Source organism: Loxodonta africana, chromosome 9 (genome assembly GCF_030014295.1).
Source record: "Loxodonta africana isolate mLoxAfr1 chromosome 9, mLoxAfr1.hap2, whole genome shotgun sequence".
Lineage (NCBI taxonomy): Eukaryota > Metazoa > Chordata > Mammalia > Proboscidea > Elephantidae > Loxodonta > Loxodonta africana.
The window spans coordinates 20,269,286-20,296,077 of NC_087350.1; the positions used below are offsets into that span (position 1 = coordinate 20,269,286).

At 43.4% G+C, this 26,792-nt stretch overlaps 1 protein-coding gene across 17 annotated transcripts in view; it reads right to left on the reverse strand.

Annotated features, from left to right (window-relative positions):
- The window catches only part of AOPEP (aminopeptidase O (putative)), a 462,828-nt gene that overhangs the window by 19,263 nt on the left and 416,773 nt on the right, over nucleotides 1-26,792 (reverse strand). For 16 of the 17 annotated variants that reach the window (XR_010322950.1, XR_010322949.1, XM_003407697.4 and 13 more), the window contains one exon: nucleotides 15,035-15,151. The exons of the other annotated variant lie outside the window; for it this stretch is intronic. Coding sequence is in view for 14 of the 16 variants with exons in the window: in XM_003407697.4 (XP_003407745.2) it covers nucleotides 15,035-15,151 (117 nt within the window). In the remaining 2 variants the exon portion in view is untranslated. The remainder of the gene's footprint in view (nucleotides 1-15,034; nucleotides 15,152-26,792) is intronic. 17 annotated transcript variants of the gene reach the window in all.

The window sequence follows — 26,792 nt, forward strand, 5'->3', positions numbered from 1 at the left end:
TCCACTAAACCTCATTTAGAGTTCCATTTTGTATCTGTAAACAGAAAGGCCAAGGCTCATGGCTTTTGCAAGTTAATAAGTCTAACATTGCAATAAACAAACCTGCTTTTTCAATTTGTGTCCGTAAATTAGATTTAACTTTGCTTTAAAGTGGGTTTATTGCTGGTGAGGGAAGCTGCCTGACTGCCCGGGAGCCTTTGCAGAGCCCCAGCGAGGCAGACAGGACTCCTAAAGCTAAGTGTCTTGTTTAGGGGCATCTATAATGGCCAGGATGTCTGGCCTACTGGTTCTCGTGAGAGAAGATTAAAGAACCATCAACAGTAAGGCTGCCAGGTAAGTTTTTCCACGTTTGCGGTTTTGATTCTATCATTTATCCTTTTCTCTTTCACCTTGACTGCTCCTCACTCCCAAATGGCTGCGATCTTAACTTTTGCTTTTTTAAAACTAAGGGGAAGGAGGAACCCAGGTGGTGCAGTGGTTTAAAGCACTTGGCTGCTATCCAGAAGGCTGGCAGTTCGAACCCACCAGCCGCTCTGGGGGAGAAAGATGCAGCAGTCTGTCCCTATAAAGATTACAGCCTTGGAAACCCTATAGGACTCTGTCCTATAGGGTCACTGTGAGTCGGAACTGACTTGATGGCAAATGGGTTTTTTTTTAAAGGGAATGGAAACATACTTTGTTTGCTGTCATAAAGCCAGGCTAGTCAATCCCTAGGCCCCCGGGTAAGTGAACAAACGAGGCACTGGAGGCTCTTGGCTCTTCTTCCAGGGCTCTGAATTGTCTGGCTCCCGCTGTGTCTGGGGTGCTTTGTCTAAACTGGGGCTGTAACCACAGGTCAAACAGGGATCTTCTCAAACTGGTGTGGGGACCACACACTTCATCTGCCCATGGAGAGTGTGGTGACGCAGATAAAATGACAAACGTAGTAGAGAGAGGTGCCCTTGCTCACGTTGCGTTCCCTCTTTCAAGTTCTGGTCTTTCTTCCCTTTCCTCTGGCTATGCCACTTCATCTAACCATATTAAAGCTATTAAAGGCCACTGGCTCCAAAAAGTGGAGCCTGGGGGCCCAGGGCATGCCCACCCTGAAATACCGCCGAGTTTGTCTTCCTGCCCTATCAAAACAAAAACCAAACTAAACCTATTGCCGTCAAGTCGATCCCGACTCATAGCCACCCTATGAACTGCTCGCTAAATAACTATACATTCAGAGAGCCAATTCTGAGCTAGGAGATAACACTCTGCCTTCTTTCTTCATTTCGTTACAATGTAACACACAGCCTTTGCCAAAGCAGGACTTTCACTGTTGGCCGAATAAATGACCACGGGTTATGGCCTGAGTTCTGAGGGGGCACTTGAGCCTTCTCTCGCTTTCATCAGAGGCAGACTCAACTCTGGAGGGCCCCACGAGGTCAGCTGAAGAGGCATGCTCTCCTTAAGGGGTCTTGCTATGGGCTTAGTTACTCTAATCACTTTATTGTGCTATTGCAGGATGCCTCGAGGTCTGGAAGTCTCTGTCCAACACTTAAGTACTGGATATTGAGGACAAAGTGGTGAATGAGACAGACAAGCCCCTGATCTCATGGACTCGTCGTGAGGTGCCATCCAGTCAATTCCAACTCACATCAACCCTATGGACAACAGAATGAAACACTGCCCAGTCCTGTGCCATCCTCACAGCCATTACTATGCTTGAGCTCATCGTAGCAACCACTGTGTCAATCCATCGCGCTGAGAGTCTTCCTCTTTTGCTGACCCTCTACTTTACCAACTATGATGTCCTTTTCCAGGGACTGGTCCCTCCTGGTAACGTGAAAAAAAGCCTTGCTATTCTCATTTCTAAGGAGCATTCTGGTCAGCAGAAACACTAAGGAAAATCCAGGTAACCAGCAGGTGCAGAATCACAAAAAAGGGCATAATCGGGTATGGAGGGGGCGTGGCGAGGTATGTCCTCACAGAAGCCACCCCAAGAAGGGGTTATGTAAATTAAGACCTTGATGGGGCGGGGGGAACCCAGCTATTGAAGGAGGGCATTATAAGCCAGTCAACTTCTATCCATATCACGAGTTCCCGTAAAAAAAAAAACCCAACCCTCCCTTCCCCCTCTCTTCTTAATGGCTATTTCTTCCACTACCCTTTTCTACAGGAGCCTAAGAAATGGATTTTAAAAATAAATCCCAAGACCTAAATGTAAGAGCTTTAGCTATAAAACTCTTAGAAAAAAACACAGGCAAGACCAGTTGGTCTACAGAACACAGTTGCCTGTGGTTCAAGGCTGTGGTGAAGAGACCTGTAGTTTAAGTAGCTTTAAAAATCTAATTTTAGTGCCACCTCATGAAATTTAGCTGGTCTCCTCTGAGCTTCTGTTCCTTGACATCTACACAAAATACCACTATCTGCATGTAAGTGGAGATCCTTTGTAAATCTTCACCACCTTGGAATAGGTGATGGTTTCTTGGATCTGAGACCAAAAGCACACAGAAGAAAAAATAAACTGAACTTCATCAAAATTAAAAATGTTTCTGCTAAAAAGGACACCATCAAGATACTGAAAAGATAACCTATAGAACAGGAGAAATTATTTACAAATCAAGTATCTGATAAAGGAATTGTATCTAAAACATTTAAGGAACTATTACAACTCAGTAACAAATAACCCAACTTTAAAACGAGCAGAAGATCTACCTAGACGTTTCTCCAAAAAAGAGGTAAAATGGTCAATAAGCTCACGAGAGCATGCCCAACGTCTTTTCGTTAGGGAATCGCAAATCAAAACCACAATGAGATACCACTTCATACCCAACAGGATGTCTAAAATAAAAAAGAGACGTAACAAGTGCTGACGAGGATACGGAGAAATTAGAACCTTTGTAAACTTTTGTGCCGCCACTTTGGAAAACAGTCTGTTACTTTCTCAAAATATTATAAAGAGTTATCACATGACCCCGCAATTCCACTTCCAGAGAATTGAAAACAGATGTTCACACAAAAACTTGGACACAAACGTTCATAGCAGCATTAAACAAAAAAGCCAAAAAGTAGAAACAACTCGAACGCGCAGCAACTGATGACTGGATAAACAAATATGGTATATCCACACAATGGAATATTACCTGGCAATAAAAAGGAATGAAGTACTCATATATGCTACAACCTGAATGAATCTTGAAAACCGATGCTAAGTGAAAGAGCCAGACGCAAAAGACCACATATTGCATGATTCTATTTACATGAACAGTCCACAACGGGCAAATCTAGAAAGACAGAAAGGAGACTAGTGGACGCCTAGGTCTGAGGGAAGGGGCCCTGGTGCAGCAGTGGTTAAGCACTCGGCTGTTAAGCAAAAGGTCAGCGGTTGGAACCCAGTAGCCATTCCTTGGGAAAAGGGTGTGGCAGTCTGCTTCTGTAAAGATTACAGCCTTGGAAATCCTACAGCGTTCTACTCTGTCCTATAGGGTCAACTATGAGTTGGAACTGACTCAAGAGGAAACTGGTCTCATTCTGCTTTACGGCTGAGGGAATAGGAGGTTGGAGGGTGATGGCTAAAGCACATAGGATTTTCTTTTTTGGGATGATAAAATGTTCTGAAATTGATTGTGGTAATGGTTTGTACAAGTCTGTAAAATACTAAAAAACCACTGAATTGTACACTTTAAATGGGTCAATTGTATGGTATGTGAATTATCTGTCTAAAAAGTTATTAAAAAAACCACACACACACAACAAAAACGAAAACACCTAAGAGCTGAGGTGTGGAAGAGACTTTCAGCAAAAGGATGCCACCCTGACAAGACTATCTGGAGTCCTGACAGCAGAGCCACGTGGAGAGGCTTGGGCTGGGCTGCTAATACCTGGCTGGCCCATGCCCTTGCTGCCTCGGACTTCCTGTGCTCAGCCTGGGCACCTGGTTCTACCTGCATGTGGGCAAGACCAGTAGCTCCCTGTGGTGCAAGGCTGCAGTGAAGCAGCACACCCAAGCAGCTTTAATAATTCATTGTAGGGCCACCCCATAAAGTTTAGTTGGTCTCTTCTGTGTTTATGTTCCCTGACATCCATACAGAATACCATCTTTTGCACGTAAGTGAGGAATCCTCTCGTTTGTTAAATGATTTGTGTTCAATGTCCTGCTACCAGATACCAGTCAAATATTCACATGTAAGAGATATAACATGCCAGGAAAACCTGAGGTCCCTAGAGCATCCACTCTCTGGGGTGGAAAACCACAGGAAATGCGCTTTACTCCTGGATCTTCTGGAAAGCTCCCTCACACTGTCAGCAGAAATTCTATCGCACCTGGAGTGCCCGGTGCCACAAGTCAAAGATCAGACAAACACTCAAATCCTGGTGTGCCGAGGTACTACTAAGCAAAGCAAGGCCTACAGGACAGGCACAGAGGGAAGAAAGCAACCTGGGGGAAACAACACCTGAGAACGCCGGCGTAGTGGTTAAGAGCATGGCTGCTATCCAAAAGGCTGGCAGTTCAAATCCACCAGCCACTCCTTGGAAACTCGATGGGGCAGTTCTACTCTGTCCTATAGGGTCGCTATGAGTCAGAATCAACTCGATGGCAATAGGTTTGGTTTTTAAAGGTACATTTTTGTTTTTGGAGGTTCAAGTCCACCCACAGGCACCTGGGAAGAAAGGCCTGGCAACCTACTTCCGAAAAATCAGCCACTGAAAACCCTACGGAGTAGTCCTACTACTGGTGGGTTAGAACTACTCCATAGGGTTTCCGTGAGGTAGAGCTGACTTGATGGCAACTGGTGGCGGTGGTGAAGATCCAATTTACAAGTGAACAGGGGCCAGTTTACAACGGAGAAGGAAAACGGCAGTGTTCAGAAACTGTATTTTTTTTTTGGTGTAAATTCTGGTATAGAAACCTAATACAAAAATATGCTAACCTACTGACTGAAGGTATAAAGAACCTAGAAGCCCCAATGAAATCCCACATACAACGGTTTCACTCGACACCTTTGAAGAACAAAACGAAGGTAAGATGCAGCTGGTTTCGTGCCTATACTGAAAAAGGTTCACCCACCGGGGCAATGCTGTGGGGAACCCCAGGGGATGTTTAAGTCCCTGCGTCTTTCTGAGGAAATCTGGACAGACGGGGGTGGGGGGGGTACAGAGCAAGAATAGATAAATTTTCAGATAGCTATCAAATAGGGCCAGCTGTTAAATAAAGCAGCAAACACAGCAAAGAATAATAAGCGACCAGTAACTTTTCTAATAGAAGTCTTGCTGAATTTGTAGCTAAAAAGCCACCTTGTTCAACATTCTTTTTTCTCATACAGATAAAGTCTAAATATTATGAGCTGATTACAATTATGTATTAAGAGGATCATTCGAAGAAAAATGAATGAGCCAGGCTGTACCGTCAATGGCTCGTTTCTCTCCACTCCTTTAACCAACATATGACCAGCCAAACATACTGCAACGATTCGCAGTAAATAAAGCACAGTCCTGAGCTCAGGAACAAAAGAGGAAGACTGACGTTAAAAAAGAAAGAAAAGAAAGAAAGTTCTTTATTTTGACATTTAAATCAGCTTTAACAAAAACCCCTCTATCACAGTATAGCAGAGAAGACTTCATTGGTTGCAGGGTTTTCAAAGAAAAATTCTAGGGGCATAGAATAACGAAGAAAAACCCAAGAAATACTCAGAGACACCATGCTGACTTTGAAGGGATGTTCTCAAAACATTTGATTAAATGTTTAATAAACCAAATACAACAAAGAAAAAAAACCCAAATAGAACCAAAGAATTACATAAGAATGATTCTCTCCCTTATCATAAAACATACATGGTTTAAAAAGAAAAGTCTAAAGCAACTAAAGAAAAATACCCCAACCCCCTATTTTTCAATCTATACCCCTCCCAGCTTTCCAAACTCTAGAAAAGACAGCATAATGCTGTGTCTAAGAGGAAGCCGCGGCCCTTGCAATGGCCTTGGCTTTATTTTGTCCTTAATTGACCTTAAGTCACATTCTTTGTAAGTCACATCCTAAAGTTCAAATTGATCAGCATCTGACCTCTTGATGTGTGGCCTGAACTTGACCAAGCCAGGGCCACAAGCCAGGCTCCCTGGACCTGCACAGCTCCATGTGAAGTCCAGCCCTCTCATTTGATCCTGGAAAGCCACTTCACTAATTACCACACGCCATCCGGACCCTCCACAAGAGCGTCTTCCTTATGTTCAATCTGAAAATGGACCGCACAGGTTCATTCCATGGTGCTGCCTCCCCACAATGCCGGCGGAGGCCCTGATGGACGGGTGGCTCTGTGTTGAGCAGGCTTATGCAGGCACCCGGGGCAGCCGCTATCCCATCCACTTCTGGCCGCTGGGGCTTCTTAGCACTGCGGAGTGGAGGTCGGCACACATACAATGCTTCCTACTCTCAGGCCTCGGAGCTCCTTAGACAATGTCATCAGCACAGAGGATTCCAGTCGCACTGTGGCCACTGCTTTGCAGGCGGCCAACCCCAGTGACGTGGTCAGGGAAGAACAGCTGTGCACGGCCCTCACAATGGAGACCCTGGGTGGTGCAAATGGCTAACATGGGTGGCTGCTAACCACAAAGTTTGCAGTTTGAGTCCACCCAGAGGTACCTCAGAAGAAAGGCCTGGTGATCTACTTCTGAAAAATGAGTGACTGAAAACCCTACGGGGCACAGTTCTACTCTGACGCCCGTGGGGTCCCCATGAGTCAGAGTCAACTTGATGGCAACTGATTTTTGCCCTCACAAACTACCACGATACCAGCACCTGATGTCAGTAAATCCATTTTCTGCCTCTATGCTACTTAGATTCTACATCAAGGTAAACAAAAGTAGACAGGAAAGCACCAAGGTAAGGGCACCACACTTTAATGAGCTGTTGAGCATCCTGAAATGACAACAAAGCCCCCAAACTTAACATCTAACCTTTCCTCTAAAATGTGAGAAAAACAAAATAGAAATAACATCTTATTTGTTTTGTAGCCTGAATACTACAAAAGGCAATCAGGAGATAAAATGGAAAACAGGGAATGGACCCCCTTGAACACTTAAGTCTCCAGGACCCTCCAACATAGAAGAAAGTCATCTGGAGTCAAAAGCTCTTTAGCATTAAAAGGAATGGGCAGAGTCAGAGCAACAGATCAATTTTAGAATTCAGAGATAGAACCCTGGCTAAACATTTATTCCTTGCTCTTTTAATAAACCTCTCTTCTTCTTGTTGATTGCCATAGAGTCAATTCTGACTCATGACAGCACCATGTGCCACAGAATAAAACTTCTCCACAGGGTTTTCTTGGCTGTAATCTTTATTAAGCAGATCACCAGTCTTTTCTTCCTAGGCACTACTGGTGGGTTTGAACTGCCAACCTTTAGGTTAGCAGTCCAGCACAAACTGTTCACACCACCTAGGGACTTTAATAAACCTCTCTAAAACCCCCAAAACCAAACCCATTGCTATGGAGTTGATTTCAACTCATAGCGACCCTATAGGACAGAGCAGAACTGCTCCGTAGGGTTTCCAAGGCTGAAATCTTTATGGAAGCAGACTGCCACATCTTTCTTCCACGTAGCAGCTGGTGGGTTCAAACTGCTGACCTTTCAGTTAGCAGCCAAGCACTTTAACCACTGTCCCAACAGGTCTATAATCACTAAGTGCTCTTGTTTCATAAAACTATGCTCTGACTTGGCCTAAATCAAATTCTGAGCTCAGTCTCAAGAGCTGTCAGACTGTGGTCTGCCTGGAAATGCCGTCCACCTTTGGACGCTACACGAATGTTGTGGGGTTTTCTTTGCAAGGGAACGATGTATTTAAATACACACCCTTCCTACCCTTCCTGCCCTTCCGGCATGCATAAGACCCCCACGGGCAGTGAGAGGGGACCAGGGTCACAGGAAACATGCAGAGGCAGGGAAAGGCGTGCAAGGGAGGACTGACTCCATCTGCAACCACACATTCCAAGTGTCCTTTGTGGACTATGACACAGACAGATGCTGGTTTTCTCTGCAGACTGGCAGTTAAAACAGGTTTGTCCTGATGCCCTAATCTGTTTCCTTAGGTTTACTTGCTACTACTACTTTAGTTTGCAATTCCTTCTCTTTCTTCCTTCAAAGCAAGTGGCAGCTACTCACATGGTAGATTTTGCTCCCAACCCTTCCAGTGAGAGTTCTGTGGAGCCTGGGAGAGCAAGGCGGCACAGGGTGGCCCTCAGTGTTGTGAACCATCCTTCTTGCCGCTCTGTTCTGCACTGTAACCAACTGTCAGGGACTTTACTGGGTGATAGTAGTGGCTCTTAACTGGGTGACTCTGTTCTCTAAGGAAGAATGGCAATGTCTGGAGAGATTTTTGATTGTCATACCTGGGGGACAGGGGTGCTACTGGCATCTCATGGGTAGAGTGGCCAGGGATGGTTTCAGGACTGCTAAACATCCCACATCCCACGGAGGGAGTGCTGGTAGTGCAGTGGTTAGCTAACCAAAAAAAAGGTCAGTAGTTCGAATCTACCAGCCACTCCTTGGAAACCCTATGGGGCATTTTTACTTTGCCCTATAGGGTTGCCATGAGTCAGAATTGGCTCGATGGCAACAGGTTTTTTGGAAACATCCCACAATGCACAGGAAAGTGCCCCACGACAAGAAATTATTTGGTCCAAAATGTCAATAATGCCAAGATTAAGAAACCTTGATTGAGAGCAACAGCTCCTTACCTCCCCCCGTCCCTGAAAAAAAAGAACAAGAATTCTGTGGCCAAATGTTTAAGAGGTCCTAATGATTAAGTAAGGGCAGTGGTGCCTCAGTGGAAGAATTCTCACGTTCCACGTGGGTAACCCAGGTTCAATTTCTGGCTAACGCACCTCAAATGCAGCCACTACGTAGACGGTAGAGCTTCCAGACTTCAGATGGACTGGGAAGAAAGGGCTGGAGATCCACTTCCGAAAATCAGCCACTGAAAACCCTACGGGTCACAATGGTCCGATTCACAAATGATCACGGGGATGGTGCAGGATCGGGCAGCCTTCTGTTCTGTCGTGCATGGGGTTGCCCTGAGTCAGGGCCGGACTCAACGGCAGCCGACAACAATATTTAGATTGCTTATAAGGAGTGACTGTTGGGAACAGAGTATACATCCAGCAACTGAGCATATTTCTTTCCTCTCTGCTAGTCCTGGCAGACTAAAAAGATGAAATAGCTAAAAAAAAAAAAAAAAAAAGAATATAAAGGTTCTTTAGGAGCCCTGGTGGTGCAGTGGTTAAGAACTCGGATGCTAACCAAAAGGCTGGCAGTTCGAATCCACCAGCTGCTCCTTGGAAACCCTATGGGGGCAGTTCTACTCTGTCCTATAGGGTCGCTATGAATACGAATCAACTTGACAGCAATGGGTTTTTTTTTTTTTTTTTTAAGAGCAGATAGGATAATGTGCATCTTGTATGAACAGAAATGTTAAAAATATGGGTGTCTCACAGCTGTTTTCTCATCTTATACTGTCAACACTCCCATGAAGAAGGTACCTACAGCTCCGTTTTAATCATGAGGAAATCGAGGCTCGTGTTCTGGCCAATGCCAGGTACTAGAACTAGGTGTTCAACTGAGATCAAGAAATGGAACTGCAGCCCATATGCACACAAAGCAGGTGTCATCCTCCTCGTCATGGAGGGCTGCGCAAGAAGGTGGTGCCTGTGAAGGGAAGCCAGAGAGGTGAAACCGGGGGGCAGGCTGAGGTCTGCTACACCCACACTTTCTCACTCCAGTATTATCCAAGAGGCTTCTTTCTTTCAACAGTATTTTCCCAAACACAGGGAGAGAGGAATTTGCAACCAACTGTTGATGCTGGTAATGGCATCCCCCATAAAATTTTCTGGTTTTAACACAGAACTGAAACAGGAGAGCAGAGACTGCTACCACAGAAGCCCAGGTGGGGTCCTCTCTCCTTAGTGCCCCCCCCCCCCACTTCAATCTACGCTAGATAAGACAGTGAGTTGCTGTTTTTCAATTTTCAAGAATGATGTTGGGAGAGCCTATCACTTGAGGTATGCCCCCAATTTTGAAGTACTCAATGGTAGTTTGCAGAAAGAAGTTGCTCTGGGGTTCTTGGGCGACAAAGTCAGAGAGCCAAGTTCTAGGGCTCCTCACGTTGCTATCACAGGGTTGTTATTCTCACAGCTTAAAAGACCCACTAAAGAGGCAGGAAATTTACTATTTAAAAAGGGACTGTAAACAATATCTTCTTGTTCCAAGAATCAAAAAAAAAATTTTTTTTTTTTTTTAATATTACAGCTCTTTTCTTGAACCAAGAGGCTCAAAAACTGTAGACATCTCTTCAGCTTGCTTTCCTGCTTGGTTAGTGCGGCCCAGCATATGGCCAGTGCTCTCTGTGACTCGGTGTAAACATGCTGATCCTGGTAGTCTGTTCTACTCTCCACCATGCCTCACCCTTCAGAGGGTGGCAGCGAGGTGCGGTGGGCAGTACATGAGATGTGAAATGGCCTGGGACTGTATGAAGTACTGCACCCAGGTATGTGGCAGGGCTGTATCCTTCCACCATACTTATCCGATCTGTAAACTGAGCAAATCGTCTGAGAAGCTGGACTATAAGAAGGCGGCGGCAGCATCTGGACTGGAGGAAGACTCATTAACAACCTTCGACATGCAGATGATACAGCCTTCCTTGCTAAAAGCCAGGACTCGAACCACTTACTGATGAAGATCAAAGACTACAGCCTCTAGTATGGATTACGCCTCAACATAAAACAAAAATCCTCACCGCTGGACCAATAAGCAACATCATGATAAACTGAGAAAAGACTGAAGTTGTCAAGAATTTCATTTTACTTGGATCCACAATCAATGCCCATGGAAGCAGTAGTCAAGAAATCAGATGACACATTGCACTGGGCAAATCTGCTGCAAAAGACCTCTTTAAAGTGTTAAAAAGCAAAGATGTCACTTTGAGGCTAAGGTGTGCCTGACCCAAGACACAGTATTTTCAGTTGCCTCGTATGTATGCGAAAGCTGGACGATGAATAAGGAAGATGAAAGAATCATCGATGCCTCTGAATTATAGGGTTGGTGAAGAATACTGAAAAGGCCATGGACTGCCATGAAAAGTGAACAAATCTATCTTGGAAGAAGTACAGCCGGAATGCCCCTCAGAAACAAGGATGGTGAGACTTTGTCTCATGTACTTGTCTCATGTAACTCAGGTTATCAGGAGGGACCAGTCCCTGGAGGTAGACTTCATAAAGTAAAGGGTCAGAGAAAAAGAGGAAGACCTTCAATGAGACAGACTGACACAGTAGCTGCAACAATGGCCTCGAACACAGCAACAACTGTAAGGATGGCACAGAACCAGGCAGTGTTTCGTTCTGTTGTACATGGGGTCACTGAGACAGGACCAACTCGACAGCACCTAACAACAACTCTACCCATCTTTTTATTAATTTTTGTCTTTGTGCAGTTTTCCTTTAAAATTTTGAACACTAGGTATGACTTCCCTCTGGAGAACTCTGTATCCACACCTGCGTGATGTGAGCACACTGAGGATGGGGGGGCAGGTGGGGGTATGTAACCTGGAACAGCATTTGGAGGCCGATATCCAACAACCCGGAAGGGCCACATCATCAGACTCCGTGCCCCTCAAAAACACTGACCAATAGGTCAGACATCCTACGTCCATGACGGAAACACAGAAGCAACCAAACTAATACAAATACTGTGATACCTAAAAAAATAATTAAAAATAAACTTCACACTGACAGGGCACAGGCCCACCCACACACCCTGAAAGGCAGGAGGGAGAGAGGAACCAAGAGAGACGCCTGGCAGACAAACTGCTGGAACACAGGGACCCTGGACCACTTTAGTTGTCAGGTTTCTTACGTAGGAGACTCTGACAGATACACCAAGAAAACACTGCTACGTCAACAGGGGTTTTGCAACGCACTTTGTGATTAGCAGTATCAGCAGCCAAAGACTCAACTTAGATGAGCTGTGGATACGCTGTGGCAGCTAATGAATGCGGCAGCAGGCTTGCCTTCTCAGCAGGTGATGTTACTTACGTATATGGGTTCAGGAGAAGGGGACCCTTCCCTTAAATTTTCAAACTACAGGGGATACCAGACACAGCAGGTGAAGCAATGGGGCATATACATACCCCCACGAGCACTCTCTGCTCCGCACTACATGCCTTTCTGCACCAGACATCTAATGTGACACCATGGCTCTGACACGCCATGACTCAACGCGAGAACGGCCAGAGAAACACCTCTAGAGCCGCCTCCCACGGGACGCTGCAGTACACAACCTCCACACTTCTCTATCTCCGGCCGACTTTCAAACGGTGGCTCTTTTACATAGTAATGCGCCCTGGTAACAGCTGGAAGGAACTGTTTGTTAAGTCAAGGAGAAGGACGTAGGATAAAGTCAGAACATTTTAAGACTTTTCCCACCAAATAACAACTCTTTCTGTGCTGTCACTTAAAATAAAAAAAAAAATAAAGGCAGATGGTTATTCAACCCCATCCCAGCTAAGCAGTGTCACGATAAATCATACTTCACTAATACAGTTTTTAGAAACACCCTGGTCGGCTAAAATCCTGTTCGTTTTCTGCTCTGAGTGACACTTCAAGTTAACCTCATGGTGAGATCGACTGTCACGTAACTGTGCGCTGGGACCTCAGATGGCCCAGGACCCAGGAAGGGGGACACCAGAAGAGCAGTAACTGTTAGAGCAAACCCCCAACTGTGCACGGTGGCCTCAAGGCCCTCCTTGATCTGCTCCTGCCCAACCCGACTCAACCCCGAGGCTCCAGAGCAGGGATCAAACGGCCATGTCCCAAGCCAGCCCACAAAAGAGTGGGTTGTGCGTTTTTAAACAGCACAATGGCTTTTAAGTAAAAAGGGATATTTTGTGATATGTGGTAACTCCGTGACATCCAAGTTTCAGGGCCCATAAATAAAGTTTTATTGGTACACAGCCACATCGTTTCTTTTATGCATTGTGTATGGCTGCTTTCACGATACAACAAAGCGGGGTGGCTGGGACAGAGGCCATGTGGCATGAAACATTAACTGTCTGGCCCCTTACAGGAAAAGTTTGCAGAGCACTGCCCTAGAACACGGTGAGCTCACGCCTTTGCACTGGCTGTCACCTCTGCATGGACGCTGCTCCCACCTGTCTGTGAGTGGCCAGCACCTTCTCGTCCTTAGGTCTTGGCTCAAATGTCACTTTCTCTGAATGGCCTTTCCTGATCACTCTTTCTTGTGGAACCCACTCCCAACTTCACCCTGTCTATGGGACTTCGTAGATCTTATCTGAAGTTGTCTTGTTCACTTATTTATGAGCGGTCTTTCATTCAGAAGAATGTAAGATCCCTGAGGGTAAACCCTTGTCTGTTACGTCCACTGTGGCATCCGAGTGCCTCTCAGGGCCAGCGTGTGTGACCTGCGTGACCACTGTGCCAGCCCCAGAGGCTCATCCTGACAGGTCAAGCTGGAGACTGCCCTGTCCTTGGGCATCGTGATACGTTTATGAGAGTAAAAACAAGCGGTCCAACACAACCTGTTACCTTCTCAAAGGCTTACGAGGTTATACGTAAAACTAACTTGAGCTGTGTTTTCCACCAAAAGAAAGGGGCAAAAACAGAGTCTACCACCCCTTATGGCTTCCGAAGGGCATCGAGTGACAAGTGCTGGGCTCTGCCTCTGTCTGTCCACCACCCAGGGCAGGAGGGTGACATTTCCCTGGTATTCAGCCCCGATTAAAGTATAACCTAATGCCTATAAATAGAAATGCCTTTTAAACACTAATTAAAAATAACAGTCTGGCATTTGGAAGTTCCTATAAACAAAAGCATAAGAGATGAAACAAACAGCAACGATAGCAACCTTTGATCTTGTGCTCAGGTGGGTAAAAAGCTACACGTTTCTTCTCTGGGGTTTTTCAATTAACTCCTAATTTTATGGGGGTTTTAAAACATGCAACAGTAGCCACCTCACCCTTTTAATCTAATAATGTGCTGACTTTTCTCAATTTATTTCATTTTAATTACTGTGAAATTAATAATATCTTAACACAGAATATACCCAAAATAATGCCACTTCAACACTGCAATCGATAGGAAGAGCTTATTAATGAGCTTTTTTTACATTCCCTTTTTTATACAAAGTCTTCAATATCCAATGTGCATTTTATACTTTTAATACATCTCCAGTTCAAAATAGCCACATTTCAAGGCTCCAAAGACACATGGCACTAGTGGCTGCCATATTGTATAGCACAGTCCTAAAATGTTCAGTTATTTAATCATGTCAAACTTACTTGTATTTTCTGCATTTAAAGAGTTTCTGCATTTATAAACTCTCGCTGCTCTCTTGTTTTACTTACAACGACTAACTACATTAAATATTTATTATTCAACACACACACAAGCTGGAATTCATCTTAAGATTCGCATTACATTCTTCACAATATGCTGAAAAATATTAAGAACCACATCATATTGCATCCCCACAGGCATCCAATTTTACTTTTCAAACCACGGCTGTTGGGTTTAGATTTCATTTCCTTTACATATGGCTCTTTTCCTGTCCTGACTAAATGCAACAAGGAAGCTCTGACACATGGGACCCAAGTTTCCTTAATGCACAACAGGACCTCGCCATCATCAGTACACAAGATGGCCTGTCCAAATTTATCATTCCAACACTCTGAAGCACTGGACACAGATTTTGGAAACAGCACACCCCACCTGCTACTTTCTTTAGGGGACTTATGTCCATCTTCACGATTTAAGAAAAGGGGAAATTGTAGGACCTCAAAGTACGAGGCCAAACACAGCCATGGTCACAGGCCTCCTGATGAAGCAAACGCAACCAGGGAGTGTTCATACTTTGCTTGAATACAGGCCCTCTGCACTTGTTAAGCAAACAGCATGGAAGTTTGCTAATGGAAATAGGGGCCTTAACAGTTGGGACTGCAAGGGGGCCAGCATTCTTTCTTCACCAGTAGGGAAGATCTGCCATTTAAGGACAGGGTGTTCCCAGTTACCTCTGCATCCTGCTCAGGGAGGCGGTATGTCTGCTGGAGGCTTTGCAGGGTTTGCGGGTGCAGGGTCTTCTGCTCCAAGAGACGCTCCAGAAGCAAGACCAGCTGGTCTGGAAGAAGCTAAGGGCAAAATCAAACAGCCTGTGAAGATGGCATTCAGTTTACGAGAAATGAAACCCAAACAGGCCAAAGATGGCACCTGGGTAATTTCAGCACAAGTGAAACGCAGATGACTGTGGAGGTGACTTTTTTAAGACCTTGGGGCTCACACTGTCTATATCCCAAAGACACTACATTCCGGGGACTCATTAAGCCCTACTTTCCATGGCCTTCTATTTCAGTTCTATATTTAGAGCAGATCAAACTGTGCTTATCTTAATAAAACATCACCATTAGATCTCTTCCTTTATGGCATGTGTATTTTTGGTCCAGTAGCCTGGAAAAATAAAGACTCAAGAAGCCATCTGATTTTAGACAAACACATGGAAACATAACAGAAATAAGCTTTTGTGTTTGCTTCTCTACCATGTAGACCCTACAAACGTACCTGCCGCACACTAAGAAAAAAGAGCACTTACCAGAACAAGAATTGTGTCTTGTGAGCTCTCCATTATAAAAGTTTATTGTTCGTTTTAAAAAATTAAGAAATGGTTGTATACAAAACATACAAGGTCACCTGTATTATGGAGTTTTCATACAGTATAGGTCAAAACCGTGTTACCAGTTAAGGGTAAAGAAGAGAATGTCTTTATATGGCACAAAAATAAAACAAACCAACCAACCATTCTGTGCTTGGCAAGCAGTACCTGTGAGATCCAAGAACCTAAGAGTCACCTGCGCTATTCGCCGCCGCACTGCAGCACCTACACAGTGCGCGTAGCACAGAGCTGCACTCACACCGTTAACGGGAAGAGAAATATCGATTTAGATGCAGCTTAGAGGAAATGAAAAATATTTATTGTAAAATTGCGGTTTTTCAATTACAATGATGAACTTCACTATTCTTCACCTTTAGCTTCTTTCCCTCTCTACATACGCCCAGGCAGTTCCTGTCATGACAATAAAAGAACAACTGGATTTAAATCTCGGTTTTCTGTTACTCTAAATGAAACTTGAAAATTCCTTGGCTTCTTCCTCCACCTATCTTCGGCTTTCTGCCCCAGTGTGCACTCTGCCCGCCCTGCTCCTCTCCCCCTCACTGAAGGACACATACGTTTTCCACAATCTGCATGCAGAAAAATCAGCTAGGCAGCATGTACAACGGTTCACTACGTAATCCCACAATTTCCTCACCTCGTCCTAAGTTCTAACGAAGCCCCCACTTCCCCACAGAGAGAGAGAGAGAGACAGACAGACGTGGACGCACATGGCTTGGGCCTTGGGCGTATTTCTTTCATGGCATCCCTCCACCCACCTCAAAGGCACGCTGTAGATTCCGCACAGGAAACAGGGCTGACAAGAGAAACGAGGTGCTTCAGCAAAAACGCAGGGTTACGCTCATCGCTGACCTGTGAGGTTCTACACAAGGGCTCAAAGAATTACTGACCATTTCCTTTTATCAGAACTCATGTGCCTGTAAGACGCTTTCAAGATATCAGTTTACTACGTAACCACTAGTGACAAAAACAAAAGTCTACCATTTTCTACAGCTTTAGACACACGTGAGGCTACTCTGACGAACTTCAAAGAAATCTGTTGTGCTTTATAAAACAGGCCAACCCAGGGCCCCTCCTCCTCCGTCTACACCCAAGAACCGTGGGGCTGGCAATTAGCGGTGGCCGGCAGAGGGAGGGCTCTGTCCACCTTGGACAACTGACCAGCAGCAGAGAGAATTTTTTCCTTTCTTGTTGGCTTCTCCTGTCATGGTTCCCCCTCTACATGGCTCAGCCGGCTGACTGGCAGCAAAGCCACCTGACGGCCTCCTTCCTGCTTGCTCACCGGCCTGCTCCAGCTTCTCCTTCTCTACATTCCAGGACCCTTCTCTAGGTCAAGGCCAGGCCTGCCCACAGCCTCGAGGCCACACCTCCCGGTTCCTCTAAGGCCGCTCCCTAAATGCCTTCTTGCACTCAAACCCTCTTCAGTGTGCCCCTCTCCTTTTCTCTCAAATCACAGGTCTTCTCCCCAATTCCACACTCACATGTATAGCTCCCCTTGGCCCCCAGGCCTGGGCATCCCTCACTGAGCAGCTATCCAACTCCAGAGGACACAGAGGGGAGGGCCCTGTTGCACCAGGTAGAAGCCCCAAGCAGAGTGGGTGCAGGAGGCAGGGAATGGCCCCGGGTATCCCTCCAGCCCATGTGGGGCATCTGCATCCCCAGAAGCACTCTCAAAAACTATAAGCAGTTTCTAAAAGTAGCCAGTCTTAGGGAAGGCAGCAATACTTAAATCTTGATGCCACAGTCAAGAGGGGTTACTCCAGAAATGGGAAGGCCGGCTTCTGGGAATGGGCCCTGCCCGAGAGAGAAGGATTCTCAGCACTAATAGTGTTCAATCTAGCACAGAACACCCACCAGCCAGGGAAGGAGCCTCTCTCTCACTGGGGATCATTCGCTAACTAAATACAAGCAGGAACCAGCCCTGCCAATTTGCAGAATTACAGAGAAGAAAGAATAGAAAGAAAAGCATCTACCTATTACGTGCTGGAGCTTACAAAGAGGCCTATTGTTAGAACTCACACTTGGGACTTGGTTTCAACTACAGACCCGCGAAGGAGAGAAAGAAGCCCTGAGGAAGACGACTAGCTTTGTCCTCAAACTTGTTGCCATCAAGTCAATTTAGACTCATAGCGACTTTACAGGACAGAATAAAACTGCCCCATAGCATTTCCAAGGAGTGGCTGGTGGCTTCGAACTGCACACCTTTTGGTTACCAGCTGATCTCTTAAGCACTGCGCCACTAGGGCTCCAGTTTTGTCCTCAACTTAGCCCAAGTGGATGTAGCCAACAAACAAAACTCCGGTTTAAAATCTAAGAATTATTAATATATGAACCTATCAAAACATGCTTCTGTATCTTTGTGTTTTCTTCTTGGCGCGAGTTCATACATCCGCACACAGAAACAGAGCTGCAGAGACCACTGGCAGTTCTGGTCCTCTCCAAACTTCATGCAACGGGAATACTTAAAGCTAAGCCGCGTGACTCGAGATGGACAACGGAGACACAGGGAGGGAGTACCTGTGCAGGCGGACCTTCCCAGATCTTTAGTAAGAGTAATTTTCTCTAATTGGAGTGAGGTGCAAGGCAAGCACCCACAGCCCCTCCAGGCACCCGTTCCTCCTTCAGTACCAGCGCCTGACGTACTGGGGCAAGAGGCAGCTTGTCCAGAGGCGGACGGGACACAACAAGGTCCTCCAAAAGGGCGAGAACATTCCTCAATAACGCTACAAAGTTTCTTCCAGCTCAACTCCCTAGAATGGACTTGAATAAACGACTCTCACTTAGTAAACAACCTGTAGCCATCTGTCTTTCAACTCTAACTCTTACAATTCGTGGAGAAAACGGAGTTGCTAAACGATGAAAAAATAGAGAAAGTCAGTTTGTCACGTTTTTTAACTAATTTTGGTACCTAGACAGGATAACTAATTTGGCATCTCTCATTCACAAATAAGTAAACACTGCATAATTTTTAAATGAGACCACAGACCTTGAAAAGAGTATACTGAAGCACAAATGCCATAGAGAGCTACACTTTAACACAGCACATTTCTCTTTGTAAACTTCTGCTGCACTTAATGCCACCCTACAATGAAAAGGAACTAATAGGTAATAAGTCGAAATGTCTGCACAGCAACTGAAGACACCATACGCTAGCAAATGTTTCCAGAGCACGGCGCTGGGCACGAGACGTGCCCTGGCAGCTGGCACGGCAGTGGCGGGAAATGTTGTGTGGCTCATTCCTCTTCCACCCACGCTGAAATCACATTAAATTGCACATGACTTCTAGGCCAGCTCTGTTTTACTGCACCAGTAATGAGGGAGACAGACATGGCTTTCATTGTACCAGGGAGTGATCAAGAAAAATAAAGCACACGCTTCCGAGCACTAGCTCCTAAGAAGCTGGTCCTTTCGTCAGGACAAACAGAACTTGCCTTGATTTCTGAGGATCGATAGTGCCCCCTACCCACAGTTAAACAGTGATGGGAAGAGAAAGTCCTTTCCTTTGCACAAACAAGGAATTTGTGGCAGGGCTGTTATTTTTTCCATATGGAGACCACGGCAGTATTTTTAAAATGCATCTGCCTCGGAAACTTAGACAAAATAAGACTGGTGGGGTGCCAAAGTCATGGGGGTACCTGAAGAAAGAACTTCACAGAACCATACGAGTTGCTCAAATGAATACAAAAAAATTAAATGCTGAAGGAGGTCAGACACAAACGTTATTTGTTAAGGATTGAAGTCTGTATTCTCGCTCTAAACATGGGGGATTCCATAGTTGCTAACTACCCAGAAATGTACAAAGGAAAAAAAAGTCTATCTCGTACTTTTCCGAGTCAACTGAAAAGTTGAGGCTAGCCGCACAACTCTGAACAGTTTTAAGGAGTTTCCACATAGGCTCTTGGAAGGAAAATATGAATTTTCCAAACCCACCCTAGCCTACAAGCAGCACAAAGAAAACAAACCCTGGCTCTTCCAGAAGCCTCCGACTGCTGTCATGGGGCATCACTCGCTCTGAGCTCCCAGAAGACCACCCACGCAACCAAGGCCCTCCGCCACTTCCATAGTGCGATGTGGAAGAGGCCAGGTCTGCTACTGACCTTCCGCAGGCAGGACCCGAGACAAGGAACCCCACTGACTGCACCCCTCCAAAAGCAAACAGGAACCTTGCCTTGCAGGGTGCTGCAGCCTGTGACCAAGGAGGTCACCGAGAGGCTCCCAAGCAGCCACCGACTGACAGTGGCGTGAGTTCTATTATTACCCCATTATCACTCTGGGATCTGTGCCTAAATGAAGCATACTTCCTCCCTGATGCTGTTTCCTTTTATCCTGGCCGGAGACTAAAAGCAGATCAATGGGGGCAATACATATGATGTCACTTCAGTTTACAGCAACGGTCTCCCCCCTCCCTTTTCAGCCTGTCTGAAATACACAGAAAGATCAATTCTTCCCAAAAATGGTTAAAAAATGCTTAGGGAGCATTCTTCTTCCAGAAAAGCATTCTCTGCTATATTTGTCTATGTTACTACGGCAGGAACTGTTTACACTGAACAAAAACAGAAGAAATGGGGGAGGGAGAGAAATCTCCAATTCTCCTGTATGCTGGAGATTTGCTGGCTGAAATTTAACACAAGCAGGGTCCAGACCAGAATTAAAGCGAGCTGGCCTTTGAAAATCACATGGACAAGGGTTTCGGCTGTAGGAGGACAACAGACAGCAATTTTCTTTTGCCCCTGGGATAAAAAGGCAATCCCAAAGACACAACATGCTCTTTCATTTTTGTCAGATCTCCCCAAAGTCTGACCAACTCCTTTCCACTCTTCCCAGAAGACACTGGTCTCCCACACGGTGTGCCTCATCCTGCCCCCACCATCCCTGGTGTGAGAGCCAACAGTCCCCACTGACAGAATTTCCTCACCAAGGGTGACAGGGAAGCCTGCCTGTAGGACATGAGGTAGAACTGAGAAACCAACTTATCTTGCAGATGTTCTTCTGAACCAAGTAAGACCAAAAAAACCCTAAAAACCTCCAAGTTGTATAAATTCCCACATGGTGATTTTTGCCAGTAGAGTAAAATTTGGGTATAATCAATGAAGCTCCTGGGGGGAAAAAAAAAGTTCTCCTTCCTCACAACCCAAAAAGAAATATGAAATCCCCAAACACTGGCAAGAACCGTGCTCTTCTCACCAATGTGAATAAATGATGTTTTTTCACCTCTGTCACTTAAAAAAAAATTTTTTTTAATTTATTTTGTTGTTGAGTCTTGCCTTTTTTTAATGATATGCATCTTTAAGTGACAAAAATAAGCTCTTATACGGTAACACGAGCAGTCAACTGTCTGCCCAAGAGTAGCTTGGACCTAGGACATCAGTACGTGGTTCAAGCGTTTTTCGTTTAGACAAGTAACTTGTAGACAGGAAAAATGCAACTGGTTCGAATTGCTACTGAAAAAAAAAATTATACTTTGTATACTGAGGCAAAAACTTAACACATTTTAAAAAAGAGCCAAAATTTAAGAATAGAAATCTGGGCTGGTCACATAATTTGGGGGCCACAAATTTGATTTGCCAGCAAATGACAGTCACCAAATAAAAACAAGAGTGAAAACAATTTTTGTCAAAATAAGGAAATCAATAATCAGGCATCTCTTCGTCCAGTAGATTCAGTTATTTTGATTATCAAACATTTCAGACATACCTATTTTGACTGTATGTCCATCGTCAAAATTTAGAAAAAAATTAAAATAGAAGCAAATATTCATATACTTCATTTCACACAGAATTAAAGAAAGGATATTTCTTACATTTTGGGAAACAATGCTATCAATCACGGTTTAAAAAGGCTACTGCTTCCAAAACTGGTACCACAGTAACCAGAACGGACACCATCAACTAGCAAATACCATCTGAAACAATCTACAGTCACAAACCATTCTCATGTCTCCAGATTAAAAACCAAACACACCAAACCCAGTGCCGTCGCGTCGATTCCGACTCATAGCGACCCCTATGGTGCCCCATACAGTTTCCAGGGAGCACCTGGTGGATTCGAACTGCTGATCCTTTGGTTAGCAGCTGTAGCACTTAACCACTGCACCACCAGGGTTTCCAGATTCTAAGGGTCAGATTTTCATGTGCTATCATTTCCCTAACTTTCATAAAAGTATTACCCAAAGAACATGCAATCTGACACAAAGCATATTCCTTAAATGATATAAAATGCAGTGCTCTGGTAGCGCAGTGGCTTAGAGCTATGGCGGCTAACCAAAAAAGTCAGCACTTCAAATCTACCAGCTGCTTGGAAACCCTATGGGGCAGTTAGTTCTACTCTGCCCTACAGGGTCACTATGAGTCGGAATGGATGGCAACGGGTTTGGCTTTTTTTTTTTTAATATAAAAAGCAATCTCTTGCCAACTGGATCTTGCTAACAAACCATGTATGCTAATGGTTTGTGATTACACATCTTGGAAAATAAAACATTGTAAATACTCATATTGAAATTTTCCAGTATTCTGCAAGAGATGCCTGGGATCCTTGTATGTCTGCCTCCTCCCAAAGGGAGACCATTCCCAACTCGAATTTTATGCTTCTCAAAAAAATCATCACTCATGAAAAAGAAATTGTAAGTTCTTAAGTGATTCAGTCTATTTACCATTCACTGTGCCATGATAACAATGGCATACTCAACGTATGGCTTGTTTAAGGATTTTTAAAAGAATCTGGAACACTGCAAAGTATCAGAGAATACTTCTAACTTTTCTTGTGTTCCCAGTTTTCCTTCATAGAAATCTGTTTTTTCTTCTGTTTCCTGAGAATCAATACTCTTACCTAAATTAATACTACTGTGCTTCCTGACAGATACACTTATCTTGAATAAGGGTACATATTCTTATGAACCTGAGTTCCTACTTATACATGGTCATATTTTCTATTCAAAATTCTAGTTACATACTAACTTACGGCCTCCTAAAGAACACCAAGGAGTCCCCGGATGGCCCAAATGGTTAAGCATTACACTACTAACCAAAAGGTTGGCAGTACATATCCACCCAGAGACGCCTCAGAAGACAGGCCTGGCCATCTGCTTCCGAAGGTCACAGCCATTAAAAATCTTACATGGCAGTTCTACGCTGCACACATGGTGTCGCCATGAGTCGTAATCGACTAGACTGCAACTAACAACAACAAAAAACAGAGTATGAATACGCCTTTACGGTGAAGACTGTTCTGCTGGTTTTGCGTGTCAAACCTAGTTGTAGATACAGCACATGACCACACAGCGCATTTATTAAAAAGTATGAAATCAAATTATTTATGCGGTAAGACGGCAAGATGTTATTAAGTCAGAAAAAAGTTCAGCACAGAATGCAGAATATGGTTGAATTTGTGTAAATAACTTTCCAAAGTTATATAAAAGAAGTTAATTAAGTCTTTGGGTCAACTTTTCTGAGTGACCTACGTGAGCTGCTTAGCCCTTTTTTTTTTCCTTTTGTTTTTCTCTTCTTCTCCAGCTCAAACTGGCATGTATTTTCTTAATTCATGTTAGAAATATTTCCCAATGACTTACTTAATGGAGAGGTCTGCTCTACGAAGACACTCAATGCCGCAGTCTAACAAAAGGGCACCAGACGCAGGAATGCGCAAAGCACGTGCTCACGGGGGGCTGAGCTAGCAGACTGGACACCAGGGGCGTCTGATAACCGGAGCTCCCAGCGCTAGTGTGCCCAAGAAATGAGCCACCATCTCTCTATCCCTAAGCCATAATAACAATATTTTAAAATAACACCTACCTCAAATGTTCTGATTTCAATTCTCCAACATAAAGATGAGTGCTAATGCCACTAAATATAAAACAACGTCACGCAAGCAACACCCCAAAATGGAAAGAATTCTAAGCTTTGAATACTTTGCAGATATATATGAAGCACAACAACAGTTGGATGGTTGGATTTTATGTTGTCATTTACAATATAAACAAACTATCAAATATTTTCCAATTTTTTTCCCCAAGGGAAAAGACAGTAACCATAATTTCATTCAAATTCACAATTTCCCCCATCTTCTCCAACTTTCAAAATCAGACTGTGGCGGATTATTTACTGCAGAATTTAATGCTTTTAGGAAACAATTACATCAACAGTAGACTCTTCTTTGTAACATTTGGTTAAACTTATTTTATATTGCCTATGTTCCTGGTGAAAAGTGATCCATAAAAATAAGGTGTTCATATGCACAGATAAGTAAACCTCAGGAATACTTTGTGTGAAAATAGTTTTTTCTCTAAATTATAAGTAATTAGCAAGTGGGAGAAAAAAAAAAAGCCGAGTTCCTACAGAAAATATAACCTTCAGAATCTTACGTACAAAAACAGGGTCCTATCCTCTCGAGTTTAAACAAGGAATAAAACTGAGTTCAAACAAAACTATATTTTAACTTCTATAAAAAGAATGTGCCTTTTAAAAGGCAACTCCTTAAGGGCTGGGACCAGACCTTGCTCATTTCACATGCCTGACAAATATTTCCTGAATTGAAATAAAGCACTCAACGTCCGATACAATAAAATGGTAAAGTGTGCAAGAATACATCGATCAACAATTCAGTGATTTAAATGAATCTATGAAAACAAAATTTTTACACAGCTATACACAAAAACTCAGGCCAGATATGATTCTTATTTCTAAACTTGAACAAACCCAACAAATATACACATTTCCATTTAACAATTTAAAACCTTTTATAAACATTCTGTGCGATAACAGATTTAACTGATGAGTCATCCTATTTTAAAAGCTAATGGTAAAATAACTGAAATACCTCTTTAATTGCAATTAAGTGTAATCAATGCAATGATGGCCCTGCAATCTTTTCAAAAAGCTAATAAATAAATGAGATTGTACGATAAGGGGTCTGCTCTATGTATGAAAACTCAGTAGTTCCTCTTAGAGAAAGCTGTCCTTTTGTTTTCCATGGTCTCCTTGTTAAAACCTGCTACCAGATATTACAGTTTTTCAAACGTAGCAAAAATAATAGCTACCCAGAAATAACGTAAACCACAAAAGCGTTTGGGAGATGATATTAACAGGATTTGTAAGGTAAGAAAAAGGAAGGAAACAGAAGGAAGGAGAAACCAGTACAACCACTGTGTCCTCAGGTTAGAAAACTGATTCAGGAATGGGCGTACAGGGACATGTCTTACCTACTCTGAGGCAGGGAACATAATTTACAAAAAAATTTCACTCTTGGGTGAAAGTTTGTTCTGGGGCCTAATACTAACATTCCACTACCTCTAGTTCCTATCCTTTCTTCTCTATAGGCAGACAGTCAAGACAACATAGTTGTCTTGTGGTTAGTTTTATTTTCTAATATTCTTTCTGTATTTGCTACCAAATTCAACTAAGCGTAAACTTTAGCCACACAATTACAATTTGGCAGGTCGTTTCTACCATAAAGTCGACAAGAGCAAAATATCCTTAAATATATTTGCTGCCAACCTCAACAAACGAAGAAAGGTGAGGGGGTGTTACGGAGAAATGTAAGGTGGGTAGTCAAACTATATGAATTATTGTTTTAAAAAAATAAAGGAGTAAAATTTTTATTTAATGAAAATACCTTGAGAATACTGTACAATCTATTATGAAAGTCAATGTCTTAGTTTTATTTTACAGAATGATTTAACATCTATAAAACACAGGACTCATATCGACTCAAATGCTATACACTTTTAAGATTCTAGTCCAGACGTTTTATACCCTGGATTAACTCTGAAATATTTTATGAGAAATACAGCAAAGGGTTAATTTTTTAAGGGTCACTTCTACACTTAAGGCCATGCATAATATTGAAAGCAACATGGACTTAAGAAGAGAAAAAAGCTTCACATACTTTCAAGAAACGTTTACTTCATTTTTAATTTTTTTCTTCCACCTCAGTAAGAGCTCATTTGAAGGGAATGAAAGTGATTACTGGGCCAGCATTCCTTAGGAACGAGAAAGGGCTGGCTCAAGGACGCCTATCATGTGAGACGGTGAAACGAAGACGACGTAAGTGGGGAACAGAACAATAAAACCTCAGGGACGTGCACGATACCAGGCTTGTTTACCCAAAAGTTGCATGCTATGAACGAATGGCCGAATAATTCACAAGCTAATTATTTCCCATCATTATAGAAACTATTCCCCACTAAATGAGCATGCTGAAATATTGTTTTAAAACTGTTCTTCTAGGGCAAAACGTCACTTTACTGCTATGTACGCCTAATGGGAGCTCCAGCCTGGACTTCCGTCCCGCTTATACAGTAGCAGGAAATCTGAAATGCAGCCTTACTTGCTGCCACAGAAGTATTTTCTCATGTGAATTCGAAGTACTCAAAAGTCAATCAACAAGTCTTCAAAAATGTCCAACAGATACGCGCTAATGGTGCTGCTAACTTAGGATTTAAAATCCTAGTAGGTCTGGGGTATTTCTCTTCATAGGTGCTGACATGAACATGATTAAATCTAAGATGTATTTTTTAGTGGCAACTGAAAATCTCAAGCACACACAAGTTCTTCCTAATAGACTCCTAGAGAAATTTCGCCAAAGCTGAAGGTAAGGTTTATTGTTTCTGTATCTTCCTTTATATATGTTAACAATACGCTCATGTACAAAAACTACTGTGTTATTTTATTGGAATAATACATTCTAAAGCAGGAACACAACTCTTGGAAATTACCAGAAGCGTTAAGACATTGCTAGGTTTTCTGATTGTTTAAATTGTAATGGAAAACAGTCTACGGAAAATCTACTTTCCTTCACTCCTCATCCCTGCTTATATATAAATTAAACTTAGAATTTTTTAAAAAATAAAAAGCAGAAATGAAATAGTTTTCTTTATACAGGTTTTCAGTATTTTTTCCTAGGTGATTAAAGCTATTATAAAAAAAAAAAAAGAAGAAGAAAACAAACACCACTTTTAAAATGCTCCTCTGGTCACTACTGCTTACTTTCCACAGGAAGTAACAGAAATTTTAACAGAATTTCTGTCACTTTGGCTTTTAAGATATCAACATTACAACATACCAATTATCATCTAAACATACTAGTCCAAAGTGAAGCTTGGCTTACTTAAA